The 18,191-nt window shown below is 41.6% G+C and overlaps 1 protein-coding gene across 5 annotated transcripts in view; it reads right to left on the bottom strand.

Moving 5' to 3' along the window:
• Nucleotides 1-1,512: 1,512 nt before the first annotated feature.
• The window catches only part of KCNIP1 (potassium voltage-gated channel interacting protein 1), a gene marked incomplete at both ends in the record, with an annotated part of 450,645 nt that continues 433,966 nt past the window's right edge, over nucleotides 1,513-18,191 (bottom strand). For all 5 annotated transcript variants that reach the window (XM_082489965.1, XM_082489966.1, XM_082489967.1 and 2 more), the window contains 6 exons: nucleotides 1,513-1,560; nucleotides 3,830-3,892; nucleotides 4,461-4,565; nucleotides 5,572-5,679; nucleotides 7,787-7,857; nucleotides 10,835-10,904. In XM_082489965.1, the coding sequence (XP_082346091.1) occupies nucleotides 1,513-1,560; nucleotides 3,830-3,892; nucleotides 4,461-4,565; nucleotides 5,572-5,679; nucleotides 7,787-7,857; nucleotides 10,835-10,904 (465 nt within the window). The remainder of the gene's footprint in view (nucleotides 1,561-3,829; nucleotides 3,893-4,460; nucleotides 4,566-5,571; nucleotides 5,680-7,786; nucleotides 7,858-10,834; nucleotides 10,905-18,191) is intronic.

Below are 18,191 nucleotides of genomic sequence, written 5' to 3'. Positions count from 1 at the left end.
GAGTATATTTGTAATATAGTATCTGGTATAATAAAAATATATGCTTACTGGATGGGAGCGATGTAGCACTATGACAGGGACTCTCCTTTCTGTACGGTCTGAGCAGCTGGAAAAGTTGGCTGTTCCCTCCTTCCCTTGGTTTCTCAGCCATAGGCTGCCTGGAGACTGCAACGGCACTCTGGTGTGTTAACCTTCCTAAGAGTCCTCTGCAAAGCAGGCTCTGACACGTTCCTCAGCTGAAAAATAATCTACTGGGGAAAATCCAACCTAGGTGTAAATTGACTATATGATTCTTTCTGTTTTACTAATTAAAAAACCCAAACCCCCAAACCCAAGTGCTTTTTGGCATTAGTAAGGAAATGGGACTTTTACAAGTCATGCAACTGCCTTGTAGGAAAAACGATTTTGCTATAGAAAACATCAAATTACCTAGAGGGACAACGTATGGGCTTGGCAGCTAACATACAGGGCACTTTGTGCATGCCAAGGTATGTATATAGAAACACAGCTGCATCATCTGGGCCCTTTTCTGCACTAAGTAAAACTGGAAAGCTTAAATAAATCCATAAAGTGGGTAACACTTTACTGTAATTTCCAATGGAAAAATACAAATGTTCAAATGATGAATCTAGGTGTGCCAAACTACACCGAAAGGACCGTAGTGCATGACCACGGTGCTGCTGAGACACACACTGGAGAATCACTTGGTGCCCCACCACGTGCTGGGACTGCGGAAGGTGGCTGGGACCAGAGCAGGTATTCATCTTCCTGTACCAGCCCTTATAAACCTGCCTGGTCTCGCAAGAACTTACCATCGCTGAACAGGATTTGTTCTGTAGTTTGAAATTTATATGTGCAACACGTCTTTTGCTCCTTCCTGGCTCACCCTGGCGTGAAGATCCTCTAGTTAATGTGTTCAGGAAAAACCCCAATAAACAGCGTGGTGGCACCAGTGCATGTGAGAGGAAAAGCAGGATCTCTGCAGAAATGGGGATATTGGCTACATAGGCTGTCTGCTTAAATGTCCTAGGTACATTTACTGTTCATTTTTCACAGACTGCCCTGGTAGATTCGACTTTTGTCAAAGCAGATTAACGGCAAGGCATTCATAAAACATTTTGCCGTATGGCAGTATAGACTGAGCTTTTCACTTACAATAGATGGCTGAGTAAGCTATCGACATGAGCTATCATATGTAATCAAGCTTGCTAGATTAAAAGCAGGACTTGAGCCTAGCAAACAATGCTGTATATTACTCATTGAACTTCGAGCAGCAGTTCTCTCTTGTCAGGTTTTATTAAAATATTCACATGCTTCCAAAACGAAACAAAGGTCCACCGGCATCTCTTGGGGAGAAGAGGTGGGATCTGTTGCATTCGGTTGCCATTTGGTTGGAGATGTCATACAAAATCCTCACACACTGAACATGGCTGAGTTGTAAAAAGCTTTCACTCAGAAAGGAGGTCTTTGTAACACAGAGTCTCTGACTCCTCCAGCACTCACCAGACATGGTTACATGACGTTCTCAAAGAGCTGTAATGATCGCATGATATTGTCATCCTGAAAGCAATGAGAAGACATTTTCATGAAACCAGCACTGACAATCATGACTCGTAACTTTGCATGGCACAGGAGGGGCTCTGCAGCTGCTCCTGCAGGCAACAGCCTTGCTTTCATAATGCTTTTCATCCTCATGAGCTGGAATTGATTCAACGACCAGGTCCTGTTTCAGCAAAGCAGCCGTCTCTTACTTTGGCACCTTGGTTTCAGGTATGCAAGCACAGGATCTTCTCACAAGCTTGACATTCAGCGTGGGATGTGCTTTACTGAAGAAAACCAGACACCAGCATTGAGCTGGTGCTGTAACGAACCCTCAGGCTTCAATTGATCATTTCATTGATCCTGAATATGCAAGTACGCATTTAGCTAATATGCTTCAAAAGTCCAAATGAAATTGCAGCTTTTGAACTGATAAGCATGCTGCCTTGAAGGACCACTTGACCCCAGAAATACAACCAGCTCAAACCCAAAATATATGCAACCTCAGCATCTCTGAGGTTCCTAGATCCAAATGAGAAAGTTGGAGACACACAAGGGAAATCCCAGATTGTCTCTCATGAAGTCTTGAAATTGTACTTCAAGGTAATAACGAGAGTAATATTCAAAAACATAATGATGATTTTTGCACCACCTCCCTCCCCCCCCAGGAATTCAATTATTCCAAAAGTTAGAATAACTGCCTGTAATGTGAAAATAATTTTCCACATTGAGCAACTTAAGAGATCTATTGCATCTCATTCCTTTATCTTATTTTGAGACTGCATCATCTATCTCACTTCTAACACAGTTTGGTGGGTACCAGTACAAGGTATGACCTTGCATGGGAAACCAATCACCCTCTCCAAAGCAATGCCAGGAGTTCACTGCCCATGAGTCACACTCTCAGAAACGGCAGAGCAGAGGTAAGCACTATAGTGCATTTCGGTTTGCTTTCCATAAAGAAAAAAAAAAAACAGGACATCTTAGTGTTGCAGGGCTCACACTTATCTGCCAGGGAACCACAGTGCATCAGACTGCACAGCAAGTCTGTCAACAGAAGGAACCAAACCCAACCTAGGGCAGAGCATTGAACGCACTCTAATAGTTAGAAGTAAAGTAAAGCTGAGACACACACACACACGCATCCAGCCTGAAGGGAAATTATGAATGCGAAGAATAATACACAACACAAATGATCAAATTAAAGACAAGGCCAAAAATAAGCTAAACAATCAGGAGGGACCAAGAATGAAGTGACCGAAAAAAATTACTCTTGCATTATGCATCTGCCAACAAGGATTTTGCTGCCTGAAGTCCCTGACTGAGAAGTAATCTGGATGTTGCCAGAGCCAGATTTAACACAGAAACCACGGGAAGCCAGCCTAGCCCTCCACAGTGAGCATCTTCCCATTGCTCAGGTACAGAACAGCTGTCTGACTGCAGAACAGGAAAGGTTTTTCCAGGGAAAGTAAAATACACAGGAGGGCTGGTATGCAATTATTTGCACCTCTGTCAACTTACTAAAACAGATAGGTCATTACTGTACTGATTAAATATTAGAAATTACAATTACAGTCTAAGACAACAGACATTTGGCCAACTGCATGTAAATGCAGATGCTTGTCTTTGGGCCAGTGCTAAAAATACCAGCAAATATTTATTACAGCCAACCTAATGAACGGAAATTGCAAGAGGGAGCTTATTTCCAAAACAGGAAAAAAAAAAAAAAATCTATGATGACAGCATTTGCTTTTAATGTTTGAACATGAAAAAAATCAACTGGGTTTGTAAGTCAGTGCTATAACTACAAGATTTTAGAGACCTTCGGCTCTGGACAGTTCCAGCACTGTGGTACCTGCTAATGACATCCAGGGGTAGCACACAGAGACAATATCAGTCTCTTAAAAAAAACCAAAATAAAACAAAACCAAACCACAACAAAAACACTAAGGAAGGTTAAGATCATTATGAGCTTTCTCTAGAGTTATCTGCTTGTCTACAGAATCAGGTACTGCAGACTGCAGTTCACTCAGGAAAATAAAAGCACTGGTCACCAGCACTGGAAATGAAGAGGCCCTCTTCCATGATTTGCCTGACCCTACGTCCCTAATTCAGTCACAGACTTCTCAGAGCACCACCAGAAACTCAATCTTGAAGCTGGCTTTTTCACAAAGCAAAGGAAACCTGGGATCCTAAGCAGCATCTTGTTTCAAATGGAGTTTGTCCAGAGGGAAAGCAAATGCTGTGGCGTGTGCTAGACCTTTCATTACAGTTATAATTTTGTCCTTACCTCCTGACACGATTCAATAAACTCGTCTAAAGTTACAACACCATCTTTGTTTTTATCCATTTTCTGCAAAATAAAATATATTAAAAAAAAGTTATTTCCATAGGTAACACTACAGTTATAATATCTTATTTGATGCAACCTGAATAAACCTAGGGGACTTCACGAGCTTAGATTATAGACTCAGTATCATTGGATACATTTGCCAACTGTTAAGAACTTGTTTACTCTGGTATTTGGACAACTTTTGAGGTCACCTACAATATTCCTTCCTTGACATACACAGCATTTGCTGCCCTTATTACACTGTGTATTTATTCACTGCCTCACCAACCAGCACCCACACTTCTATCTCTCTTTATGGGCAGTTGAGAGAAGCAGCACAGAAAGGCTGCAACACATGCAAAGACTTCAGACTTGCTAGGTGTCACACATCCAAGTGCAAAGGGTCAGGCTAAGAGACAAATGGGATACCTTGGAGTCAGGAAATCAGCAGACACTCTAGTGGTAGGCTGAATAGCTGCTAGGGTTTATTTTGGAATATATAGTGAGGCATAGGATTGAACTTGGGCCTAACCTTAAAGTATATCAGTGCACAGCTCAAGTGTTAAGAAAAACACCAAAAATCAAGTACCTGGAAGAATACTTCTACATGCTGCCTCGGAGCATCTTCCTTGAGCACTGGATACGTGTACTTTCCCATCATATCATAAATTGCCTTTACGATATCCATCATTTCCTGCAGTAGCGGCATGCCAGCACAAACACAAAAAGGAAATTAATAGAAATGATAGCACATTTCTTTCTTTTACTACCCTTTTCTTCATCCTCCTCCTCCCATTACAAAACAGCACAGACAATGCTTATACATGTGCATGAAGACACAGACAGACGTATCGCCATATAGAAGTTCATCTCTAAAACCCAAGTGCTTCTTTCTGACTGTGCCAAGACTTTGCCACAGCCACGTTGGAGGGGCCTGCAGCACTCATGTCCCTCCTCCGGCCAGGCAGCATCACAGGACTTGTGCTCTGACACGGCAGCTGCCGAGAATGGTGCTGGGCTGCAAGTGGCATGCTCGGTCCTGAGCACTGCAGCACTGACCTTGTCCCAGAGCTCCTCCAGGGCCAGGGACCTTCATGGCAGACACTGGGAACCCAGCCCTTCTTCACACCTTGCACAAACTGCCACACAACTCCATGACCAGTAGCAGTAACCTCCAGACATGCACAATAGTTTTGAGAAGATAGACAAAGATGCATTTACAAAATATTCAGGTTACCATGCTCAAAACCCAAGTTTTCCCACTAAGGGAACAAGCAATAGCAGATAGGAAGATAAAACCATATGATAATGCAGGATTTGGGAGTTGTGCTGGGATCTTGCAGTGCTTCAGGTGAGCCTACACCATACCTCCCAGTGCAGCCACAAACCCCTCGTGACTCAGTCACCGAGTAGCTATTGTCACCGTCACCCTCCCCTTTGCAAGGGTTATGTGGCTCATAGCTGTAACTAGGATTTTGCTCCTGGCTAAAGCAATCCATTAAAAGCACTGTAATATTGGAAAATATGTCTACAAAACCATGCAATATAAGATCACTGTGTACTTTACTTAGACACAGATAAATGCTCAAGTCCAGTCTGATTTGCATTTAATTACCTACATGTAAAATTAATTGTGGTCTGCAACAGAAACCAGTTGGTTCCCTTCAGAAATAGACCACATTTGTCAGAAACAGCCTTACCTCCTTGTTTATATAGCCATCCTTATTTATGTCATACAGATTAAACGTCCATCTTAGCTTTTCATGAACAGTTCCCCGCAAGAGAATGGACAATGCCATCACAAAATCCTGGTTTAAGGCAGAGAGACAAATGTTAATTTTCATCACTTCCTTTTCTAAGTCATCTTCTTTATATAATGCCAGTCAAGACTTCTCTTTTTAGGATAGAGCATATGGTTATCAATCTCTTCTGACTTTTCCAAAAACGTGTCCTCTCTGACTGAACTTAATGGACATAGCATCCGCTAACATGATCTGAGTACTGTCACACTAATAAATGTGTATGAGGTAACCAGGAAAATCAGAAAAGTCCTTAAGTACTCAGCGGCAGCCACTGTAAGGACCGAGCTTATGATATGGGTTAGGCAGCTTAGCAAGGCTGGAACGCAGAAAGACCTAATGGGTGCTGCAGCCTTAAACTCCCCTAAGTCCTGGGGTGGGGTGTGTGAAAATAGCACACGACTAAGAGCAGATCCAGTCCAAGATAGCCAGACCTGGATCCTAAAGTCGGTAGGACATTGGCTGCTTCGGCTCCTCGGACTTGCCAGGAGCAGCACAGTATGCTCAAGGCCAGAAGATGGGACACCTTCCTTGCTACCCATCCAAGTTTATCATGCTCCGAACTCTAAATACTGCACGAACATAAGCATGGCAAAATACATGTCTAGTTTTTAAGAGCACTGCCAGATGCTCCAGAGGCCATTCGCCTCCTAGAAAAGGTCTGCTGCAAGGAGTCACTCAGACTTCCACTACCTGGTTAAACACAGCAGGACTAACTCCAGCAGTAGAATGTGATGCTTTCTTACCCACAAATCTTGGGTGCTAGTGAAGGAGGAGGAAAATCCAGCATTTTTTATGTGCCCACCTTGAGAGAGATGGAGAGATCCCAAATTCCTCTAACACAGGGCTCCTCAGGTTTTGATCTCTGGCAAAAACTGTCAGACTTGACCAGATGCGATTCCCACCACTAATTACTCAGTCTGGGACATATTTTAAGTGGATTTTTTGTTTACTGTAAAGTTATTCAGTCTAATAACTTTGCATTATTGTTTATGTTGCACAATGGCTCAGGCACTGTAAGTAGTATCACTACAGGGATTTATTGGTACAGGCAGAGCTTCAAGCTAACAGAGCTATGCAGTTCTTGATACCTCATTTAATGTACTTAGTCCTTTCTATGTTATCTCCATTAGTTCTGCATGGGGCAGTGCATTACTCTTAGAAACCTGTGCTCCTTTTTCCCAAGACTCAGAGGAATTTGAATTTGCTGAACAATACAAAAAGAGGGACAAAATGCTTATGTTTGACAACTACTAAAGAGACAGGTTTGCCAGGAAGGAAAGCTCAGCACTTTTCTCTTTTTTAATACTTATCTAAGCATTTTCCCATGTCTCAGTCTGTTTAGGTTTCTGGAAGCCTATTACTACTGAGTAGCTGCTACATACACACATACATACATATCACAACATTCCCGTTTTTCATTTGATAAATGAATTAATTTCTCAGCCTTACCTGGAAATTACGAGTTCTCAGCCATTTGACAGAAAAGGCAAGACTGGCTATGATTTCTAGTTTTAGCAAACTGTCTTCAAAACTATGAAGTTCATCCTCCACAGTTCTATGACTTAACATATCCCTTTGCTACATTCCTACAGTTATGTGTGTGAGCTTGAAGGATGGCTATTTGCAACCACAGCAACACGCCTTTTAGTTAAAGGGTGGATTTTGTTTCCCTAGGAACAAAGCACCTGAGATGCTTCTTCAATATATCAAAGAAGTTTAAAAAAACCCACAGTTCAGGAACATACATACATAACCCTGCAATGCATGATGACTGCAGAAGATGCACAATACACCAACTTTTCTTTGACATGCAAATCCCTGGTCTCTTTTCATATGGAACTGTCTTCAATCTCTCCTCTCTGCTACATAAATCTCTGCCCTTTTTCCCTGTGGTATTGACTAACACAACCCATATGTTTCTTTAGTGAAAGGAAACATGCAAATGCATCTGCATAAAGTAAAGTGAACCAGAATTTAAAACAAACTGATTTTAGACTGAAACCTCTAACCCATAACCCAACAAGTCCTACTAGTTTACAATGAAGAGTGGATGGAGAATCTTAAAACCACAAAACTGAGAAAGAGGCATCAAAGGAGGATGCAAAACAATTACCTCAAACTTCACTGAGCCATTTTGTGCGGTGTCAAACGCATTAAAGAGATAATGTGCGTACATGCTAGCATCTGAAAAACACAAAGGGCACCAATTGGTACAACAGTTCATTACACATTAATGGCTTTAAGCAACTCATGACCTTATTTTCCTTTTGTATAAAACCCAACCTTGTAGCACTGCCAGATATTCTATGAACTAGTAAATGTTAACACGGACTTGCACACTCCCCACACCCCTAAAACAGCCTTAAAATGTAAAAGCTTTTATTGCAGTAGAAAGGAACTGGATTATGGGGTTGCACTTGAAAGAAGGGAGGGGGGGGGAGTGGATAAAAATCCCAAGAGTGTCTCTGGGGCAAATGGAGCATTAGCTCTGGTGGCAAATGCAGCAAAAGCACTAGAGAGTGATTGCAACATCTTCCACCTTTTTGCTTTGTGTGAGATACAGCAGAGATCCCCAGGGACTGTTCAACCTCAGAAGGGTCTAGTTCCAAAGACATGCGTTTGGCCCATGACTGTTAAAGAGCAATCTCATCTGAGGCATATTTTTGTCCCTTTGAATCTTAAACCCCTGGTTTTAAAAAAATCTTTTCTATTGAGAACAGTTTCTATGGCCATGTGAAGGATGGCTGTTAACTGGGAAAATCAGTAACAGTATACAGGGGGGGGGAAAAAAAAAATAAAAAAATCAAATAGGTGTATGACCTTAAGCCCTTCATTGGCCTGTTCTCTGCTCTGGGGGCAACTCATGCTGCTCTCTGCATTACCAGAGCCCAGCTTTTCATGATGGGAGCAACTGACATTAAATTCACTGAATTATTTCATTGCTATTCTAGCAGCCATGCACTTATTTGTCTCCTATTCTTTACCTCTAGCACACAGCATTAGTCTAGCCTGAGTGTTCATACTCAATGTATGGGTATTGAGGTGAAGCCTGGTGCCCTGTGCTAGGCAGGCAGTCAGGTGGAAAGACCCAGCATCTTTTTACTCTGATTTCTATGAAATAATTAAATATTTCCCCTTTATTCAAATCCAGGGAAGTGTAGGAAAATCAAATACTTACGTCACTGTCATCCATAAGGATTGAGTACACTGGACTTCAGGGGAAAAAAAACTAGCTACTACCTTTTTATGAGAAGGATTATGAAATAAAATAACTTCAGAAGAAAACCATAGAATTATTTGTGGGACATTCCTACAAAAAAACCTCCTATTAAGCTAAGCTAAAGAATTAACTAAAAATATTAAATTAGAGGTCTCGTTTCAATAGTGTATGATATACATTCAGAAGTACTAGATCATTAGTATCATTTGATGATTAGCAAAAATGAAAACCTGTCAAGAACAGGAGTCCTGCGTAACAAAAATATCACGAGCCTGGGATGACACTACACAAAGTTTTTATGATTCAGAGATACTTTACTACCTCTGGAATGTACAAGTTTATTTGTACAGAGCCATACAAGTGAAAAAAAAAAATCTCTGAGGAATCTGAAATCTCACAATTTATGATGCTAAGTTAGACAAACAGTCTGTAAACTTAGTGAAAGAAAACAGCATAAAATATTAAATCACATGTGCTGTTAAACTGATTTATTATTAAGCATGGTTGTACTACCATCATCATTAACTAAGGGAGAACCACATTTCAAGGGAATGGGGGACACACACACAAAAAAAAGAAAAAGCAAATCTCTGTCAACTTCAGTAGAGGAGAAAAAAGTTATCTATCCATGAAAAATGAAGTTTCTGTGCCTGGTTGTTTTTCCACACACGGGAAGGAAGGAGTCACCTGAGTTGTGTCACTTAAAGGAGTTAATGCAGTTACTTAAGGTAACTGGAGTTCTTTGGACTTACTGGAACTTAGGTTGAAAACAAACAAACAAACAAATATCCAGAAATAAATTAAGATTAAGAATACTTAATTTTTTGTGTATCTGTCAAAAAATTTATTTGAATGATTGGGAAGGTGTCCCTGCTTATTGCAGGGGGGTTGGAGTAGCTGACCTTTAAAGGGCCCTTCCAACTCAAACTATTCTATGATTTTTACAACTGAAACAAAAGCAACAACAATAGAAAATTGTCAAGTCCATACTGAGATTTAATGTGAACTTTTTATAAGTGTATATCTTTGATGTCACATGCATTGTAAAACATAAACATAACATGTTTTATCTTGACATTTATTTGTGAAACCACCTGTTAGTGACCTTCCTAAACTAAATTAAACGCACATGCTCGCACACACACACACACACACACTCTTGCAGAAACTTCAGTCATCATTCCACAGTGAGTGTATTCTGCAACTACTGAAGTGGAATATATTCAGAAAGCCTCAAATACTGCATCTTTTACCAAAAGGCCACTTAAACCCATGACTCATTGATTTCAAGTTGAGAACAGTATGCCCACAGTTAGAAGAACATATAGATTCTTGATGTTTTTAAAAGGCAAGAACACACATTATTTGAGGGCTTTAATAGACTACTTTATATATTCCAAAACATGATGTGACCGTGTCTTAAGTAGTCACACAAACACCAAAAATGATCATTTCAGGCAGCACACATCAACTAAGAACTGCTTTAAGAATTTTAGGGAGTTTTTGATTAATTTGCAGGCCAACATGAAGTCTGGGAATCTTCTGTGCTAGATATGACATGCACAGCACTCCAACAGCAGGGAAGTATGGCACACTGAAGGGAAGTGATTTAGCTTCCTGCCATCCAGAGAGTCAGTACAGGAAAAAGCATCAATCGCCAGTTGCTATCTCAGACTAGCGCACTATTTACCAGAGAATCACGAGCTGACAACTAGGGACAATCGTTAACGTGGGTTTGTTTATATTCTAGTGAAAAGACTGCTCAAAGGGCTTAACTTAATTTTATTATCTTGCTGTCTGTGTTTCTGTTAAAGATCCTGCAAAGCTTAAGCTCATTTTACATTTCTTACATTATCTGAAGTAGTTTTGCAGCCAGCTGGCAGTAATGAATGTTAAGGCATGCTTCAATAAACCCGGCAGACGCAAAGTACTACGGCTTACCTCCATGAGGAAAAAACTGTGCATAGATCTGTTTGAATGTTTCTTCATTAACAACCCCACTAGGACATTCCTGTTGGAAAACCAAAAAAGAAAAATCAAGAAAAAAAACCCAGCTCTGTAAAGGTTCGTTTGGAAAACTCTACAAGCCCAAAGAGAGCAATTAAACAAATCAAATTCCTGTTCTCACAGTGCTCTGGATGCACAGGCTGTGCAGCTGAAGAAATTAAAATAATTCAGACTGCAATTTCATCTTAAGTATCTCATAGACTTGGTTCACCATTATTAACATTTTTAACAGTGTTTTCAGCAGTGTTTAATCCCTGTTTTATAGGATGACCTAGAAAGGCAGTTGTCTTTTGTCATACGAAACTTTCATCTAATAATTACACATAATGTTACTACCAGCTAACACTGCCCCATCCAATGCCTCCACATACATGAATTCATTAATCCTGAGCAGAAGACTGTAGCCAGATACCTGACACCAGCTCCACGGAGGCTAACGGTACATACTATACTCGCAAATCCTTACAAACAAGCATTAGTATTAGGCTGAAAAAGATTAGATTGTTTTTTAACCTGTTTATCCGATCAATCTTCTGTAAACTTCTGAGAAGCCAGACTGTTCCCTTGCAAGTTTTCTAACCTGGCAACCTGTGTGGTTATTTTATTTTTAAGCTCTTGTACTAGAATGTAAGGGATTTCGTTTCACTTTTGGCTGCTTCAAATAAGGGCAAACCTTTAGGAAGAGGGTGGCAGATCTTCTGCCCAGAACTTCCTGACCTACTAACCGGCATTCAGGAAAGGAAAAGGGGATCCCCTGCCTGGTGGGCTCACACTTGCTCTGCTACAGCCGAGCAAAATCCAAGCCATTATGGCAGTTTGGGGTGGGAGGTGCTCCCTGGGCACGTCTGCAGAGTGTGGCTAGCATCCATGAAAAGGCAGATGTGGCAGCCACGAGGAGCTGAGCCCCCAGGTGCTTTACCCTGTAAGTGACTACCAAACTGAGGTCCTCAGATCTTCCCCAGCAGGATGCAGACCACAGGCAATGGAAGATATGGGTGAAAACCGGCATACGAACTGTCTCCATTTTGTGAATCTTGTTTCCTTATTCTCAACTCTTTTTATAAACTTAAATTATTTGAACACTTTAAGTAAAATTCAAGAGCAAGTTTAGCTTAACTATGGTGCTTTACCACCCCCCCAACAGCTCAGTGCTGTTACATGCTCGCATATCAGAAGACGCCTCGGGCACTGCCATCTGACTACGTGAAGTTTTCAATTACATAGAATATTTCCCAGTTGACAACGCTCTTCCTCACAGATTTGCCTATCAACCAATTTTGAAACCTAAACCAGAGTAAAACAATAACATAACCATGGCACTGATCCTTTTTCTCAGAGCACAGAATTATAGATACAGAAAATTCAGCTTTCTCCTGTGCTCAGAAATACCGACTGGCAGAGACACCGTGGGTCTGTCCCCTGCTGCAGGCATTTGACACCATTCCCAGCAATTCAAAGCCCTCAGCCTCACCTGAGGCAGTGTGTCACACAGAGAGAAGAGGGAGCAAGAGCACTGCCGCTCCTGGTAGGACATTTTGAAGACGGATTATCAGAGTAGATTAACTGAGAATCTCTCACAAAACAGCTGTGTGTATCTTGGTTTGCTACTTACAACTAAGCTGAAGGCCAGATTTGGGATCAAGGAAGTTCATCAGTTACTGGCAACATACTCACTCCATACTTTCCTCTTTCTATGTCACACTATCATTGCTGTCCCATTTTAATACAGGACCTTCAGCAACAAGTTTCACAGATCTATAACCTTTTGCACAAGGAATCACAAATTTTCCATTTTTGGAACCTGACTCCTACTGCCTTGCACAGTGGCCCTGAATTCCTGTATAAAATGAGAGAGCAAGCAGTTGATCCCAAACCTTTTTCTACCTGCCACTTGGGATTTTGTAGATTTGCCCTTTGTTATCTCTTTTCCAGGCTGAAGCATCCCACCCTGAGAGACATGGAAGGCATTGAGCATCCTTTGATCATTCCTTCTCTGCATCTTTCCATTTCCACTGTACCCTTTTTAAGACTGCAGTCCAGGACAGCACACCACGTTCAAGATACCTTCTAAAGTAATGGAAATTCATTTAAGAGTTCAGCCTTCTGTGCTAATGCATCTAATGAGGGCCATGCCCTGTGCAGAGTGAGGTGGTGTGGCAGCACGAGCAAGATTGGGGATGAACAGAAATGCGTTGAAAGAGCACAGAGCTGCACAGCTTTTACATCCTAACACACTACTGCCACATTACACTACCTGGAATATGCATACTACACCACATGATGCTCTTGGGGTGGAAACCCCCCTAATGTCCCTATAATTCTGTGCTTGGCCTGGACTTCATTACAGAGCAGGCTTGGGAGTGCGTGTCATGGCCCTAGGTAGGTTTGCAAAGCAGGGCAGACACCAGTATTGCTGTGGTTACTCACTACCAGCAGCTTGGAGCTGCCATAGGTGCATACACTCGCTGTGTGTTATACCCCACTCTGCAGATCCAAGACAGACAAATGCTTATTCTGGTATTCTGGTAGCATTACAGGTTGTTGAATTTGAGATGAGTAACCTTAGGAAGTCTAAGAAAATCCCTTTGAACTGGTGACACAGAAAGCTGGAGAAAGATTCAAGCCTATGACTTATTTATTGATGAGTTCTTTAGATACCTTTTAAGAACAAAAAGGACTTTGACAAGAAATTCTTCCACCATGAAAAGTCTATAAAGGTAAAAAGACTTTTTTTCTAAGCTTCTGATCTGCCAGCATCACCTGCTGCTGATGCGTATTCACTAACCACAGAAAAGGACAAAATGAACAAGAGAAATCACTTTATTCTGTTCAAGTTACAGAAGGAGAGCCACGATGGGTACTTCAGGTGACATTGGTGGCACCTCCTTAATCATATACCTGCTCACTATTCAAATTAGGGTTATTAAATCCGAGTACCTTCCTCCAATGCAGCAAAAATCCTGCCGTCTTCTACCCACTATTTGTGTAGTAAAACATCAGTGATTTGGGAGAGATTTAACCCAAGTAAAGGATAATTTGTTGCTTAAAAATCCCTGATATCTTTTAGTCTGTCTTCATGTCCTAATGTCTGTCCTTCTACTGGTTACGTTTAAGTGTCCCAAATAAACTCCAAACCTGAAACTGTGGTCTTGACCTTGCTGGGGCCACCCCTTCCCCAGTGTTAGTGTTCAGGGCTTGTTCTGCAGCAAGTGGATGAAAAGACCAAAAGGACTATCTAAAGCCAGTGGCTGCAGGACCAGACTTGGTTTCCCATTTACAGACAAAAACTAACAAAACTTTCTGATTCTCTACAGTAGAATTCCTGTTTAGATGAGTACCCTCAAAACGTTCCAAATCTCCTAATAAAACAGCCACTTCTAAGTTTCTTTGTCTTGAAAAAAGCGGTGTCATGGTGTCCTCAAACCAGGACAAGGGGTCACTTTTCATCAGTTCGTGCCACTTCTAATAAGCTAGAAATCATTAAAAGAAGAATAATTAACAAAGGTAATAGCTACTATCAGATTATTCTCCCAAAGTTCATGTTTTCCAAAGCTTATAATCTAATGTATGTTAAATAAATAACCTGATATTTATTTATGGTATCTTTTAATCCTAGATCAGACCACGTACCCTATCAACAGCCATTCTTTGGGTAGAAATTTTCTCCTTGGTCCCTGAGTGCTGCTGCTCCAAGACCCACTGTGGGTCTTGGCAGAACTTCACGGTATTTGACCAAATTGTCATTCTTTCTAAAACCAAGCCTAGCAGAGCACCTAACCATCCTTTCCAGCATAGCGCTACTGGCCAAATACATTTAGCAAAAATGTATTTCTTTCTCTCATCTTGATAAATACAACTATTATATTCACTGAGAACGATCACTTCACATGCTTAAAGACAGTTTATAAATGTAGGTACTGATAATTATTTTCTCTATACTTTCCACAACTGCAGAACCCCTTGGACCTCTTCCACATTATATTAATAGCCCCTGTTTACTAAGAGCCCCAGACCACCACTACCAATCCTGAGAACGGAGTTTAATTCTGTGAAGGGCAGGCACAGAGGAGAGGCTGCTGCTGCAGGCACTCTTCTTACAGAGGCAAGGTCTCCTGTAGCAGTTTTGGCCATTGTGCCTGATTAAATTTTCTGAATTTCCACATGATCTTTATTGCTTCTGATGCTCCACCTGGAAGCCAAATGAAAGTTTGCATCAAACCTCCAGGAGTGCTGGGGAGAGGCGGCACTGACATTGATCAGCCTGTTTAGCTCTGTATAACTGGATTGCTTTCAGACACATATGCTAGTACCAATTCATTTGCACTTAATTGATCACAATTTTGTTTTTATAAGAGTCAAATAATGCTCAAGAGGCCTCATTAGTGCTACAGTACAACTTAATACAGCTGACTCAAAAGAAATCTCTCTTGTGAAAAGGAGCAGGTAAGCTTACCATCAGTTTAAATTCCACTGACAATAACAAAGGTTTACTCATTTAAGAAAAATTTCTTGGCAGTATGAAAAAGCACAGTCCTTCTCCATAACATTCATAAGGGCTTCCTTCGATGGCAGAGGGTTAGATTTCAGGTAAACAGCTCTCAGTTCTTTAACCTATGAATTCTTTTAAAACGTCTGACAAGGACAGTGAACATTTTTTGTATTGTTGTCAAGCACAGAAACAACCACTCATTTCAAAAAGCTAACTATCGAGCATTGGCAGCATGAGTCGTGCTTTTGAATCGACCCTCAGGCTTCTTTTAAAATACTAAACCGTAAAATAGCTATATCCACATTAAAAAAAAAAAGAACTCAAACAGAAGTTGTACTTGCTGTTCCTTCTTCTGCTGGAATCAGAAATTAACTTAATTGACTGCCTTCAAATATGTGCAATGCCGGCAAGGATGTATCAGCAGCAGAGCTGAAGTGGGGCTAAAATAACCTGCCCATCAACTATTCTCAGCTAACTCGTCCAGCACATGGAAAGGGGTACTTGGGGGGGGAGGGGGCTGTCACAGTTTGCTAAACTAGAGGTATTAAATTAACTGACCACAGACAGACTCTAACATATTCTCCTTCAGGATCCACAATCCAGATTTGCATTCACACATCCCAGGTATTTTGTTGCTCTTGGTATGTTCTCCCAGTTTGGAGATATTTTGGGGATTATTAAAGTATCAGAAAATTTACTCCTTGCTCATGCTTTAGTCTCCAACCCCCTGATTTGTTACAGATTATTACATCTCATACTACACTCCATTACAGATTTGCTAAAATATTCACACTAAAGCAAGGTAAGAATGTCTCCAACAGCCCCTCAGCTTTTTCTGATACAGTATTACAAAATTTTCCCTTGGTGCTAACATCCATTTCCCCCAACAGCAGAGAACCTCCTGAACTGAGCAAAAAGTCCCATAAAAATCCCAATCCTTTTAAATCCACGCATGCAATTCCAAAGAACAGAAGTCATTAGAAACATGGTCTAAATGGAAAGTATTGAATTACTGAGCTCAAACCTCGATCGTTGTTGGTCACTTCACAAGTCATCAATTTACCAATTTTAATCTTAAAAATAGTTTCTTGTTCTCCTCTCTCCCATTCCATCACTTTTCTCCAAACTCTACTCCCTCTGGAGAGTGGAAAATTTCCAATTCCAGCCTATGCTTATTCACAGCCATTTTGTTCCTGGGCCAGTATTGCCTTTCAGCTCAAACAATTCTCCCTCCTGATATATTATAGACAGAAAGTATCACATTTTATTTTGTTAAGCTAAACTCAAGCAAGATCCACCAGCGGTTCTGCTGGCTGTTGCCATCTCTGTTACCTTGCTTTTGCAGAACCACAGCCAAAGCAATCAGGCCAAATACCTTGCGTTAAACTGGCTCCAGCCTTACAGCAGCTAACTCCAAAGTGCAAAATAGACTATTCCACATAACGCAGAATGCGCCTCGGGGACAGAGTAAACTGCTAAGATAAAAGTCAACTTTTGGTCCTGGCATCAAGAGATGTTGGAAGATGGCACCCTTTCACAACTGGAAAAGAACACTGAAGGCAAAGAGAGAGGGGACATTTGGCCAGGCTGCAAGGACACTGTCCTGGGGAGCGTGCTCTGCTTCCCTGGAGCGGCAAAGGATCTGAATTTGGTGGAAGCCTCCATCAGTCTGGTGCAGAAAAGCCAGACCTGACCAGGGACACACTGGGAAGAGACTGGGAAGGTTTGGAGGGAGGGGGGAAACAGATTTCGGAGATGACAAAAGAGCAGGAATAAAAGTACTGAGAATTAGGGACCTGGTCAGCCAAGGCACAAGTCTGTAGGCTACTGCAGGCTGCGTTGAACTGCCTTCGGGCAAACACCATCCATGTTTGTGAACACTGAACCCTCAGCTGCTGTGACTGCAGTTGGGCTGAGCGAGGCCTTGTTCTCCCTGTGCCCATTACAAGTGCCTGCAAATGGCTCTGTGATTATCCAGGTGTTGCCTGATGATTAAACAGGACCTGTGCAATCGCTGAGAGCAAGCAGTAAGCACAAGCCAGAGAGAGGAACATGACTCTATTCCCACAGGGATTTTGAATCTCCAGATGGCACTGTAACATCATCCCCAAAAGCAGACGGTTCGGTACAATAGCAAATATGGTAACAGCTGAGTCAGTTTGCCTGCTGTGCATAATTACTCATCCCATTGAAACCACGATTTACAGGCTACAAATGCTAAAGATGCCCTTTCATTTCAATTTAAACCTTAGATATTAAAGTTTCCCCCATACTGCATTGAAAGCAGCTGAAGGAAAACAGACTGCTTTGTCCTAACAACCTGATACAAACCAAGATCTTGCCAGCGCTGCCAATTAATACCAAGACCTTCAGTAAGGTCTTAGGAAAGGGTTTAGGTCACAAGTTAATGCACTTGTTTATCATTCTTGCCCTGGGAGGTAACGCCTCTGTACGGCAAAGCAGTAGCACAGCCGGGAGGGGCACGGGGCTCTCTCCTATCTGCTGAGAGCGCTGCAAGGCTGCCTCTCTGTTTTCCTTTGTAGCTGCTGGCACTGCCAGCTCCTCCTCTCAGCATGGAGTGGTGCTCTCCCACACAGGATTCCCACCAAACACAGCAATACAGAAGGCGTTTCAGAGATCTTAGCAAAATACAGCGGTTAAGAACTCTGAGTTTAGTCTCCCACTGTAGGCAGTCATGTCATATTATACTGTACATTAACCTGTCAAGCTCTGTCTCAAAAGCCATATGATTTCTTGCCGATTGCCCAAAGCACGAAGAGGTTTCAGAGTATCAGTCTTCAG

This window comes from Vanellus vanellus (genome assembly GCF_965231255.1).
Source record: "Vanellus vanellus genome assembly, chromosome: 13".
In the NCBI taxonomy this organism is placed as follows: domain Eukaryota; kingdom Metazoa; phylum Chordata; class Aves; order Charadriiformes; family Charadriidae; genus Vanellus; species Vanellus vanellus.
This window is presented reverse-complemented; position numbering and strand designations above follow the sequence as displayed.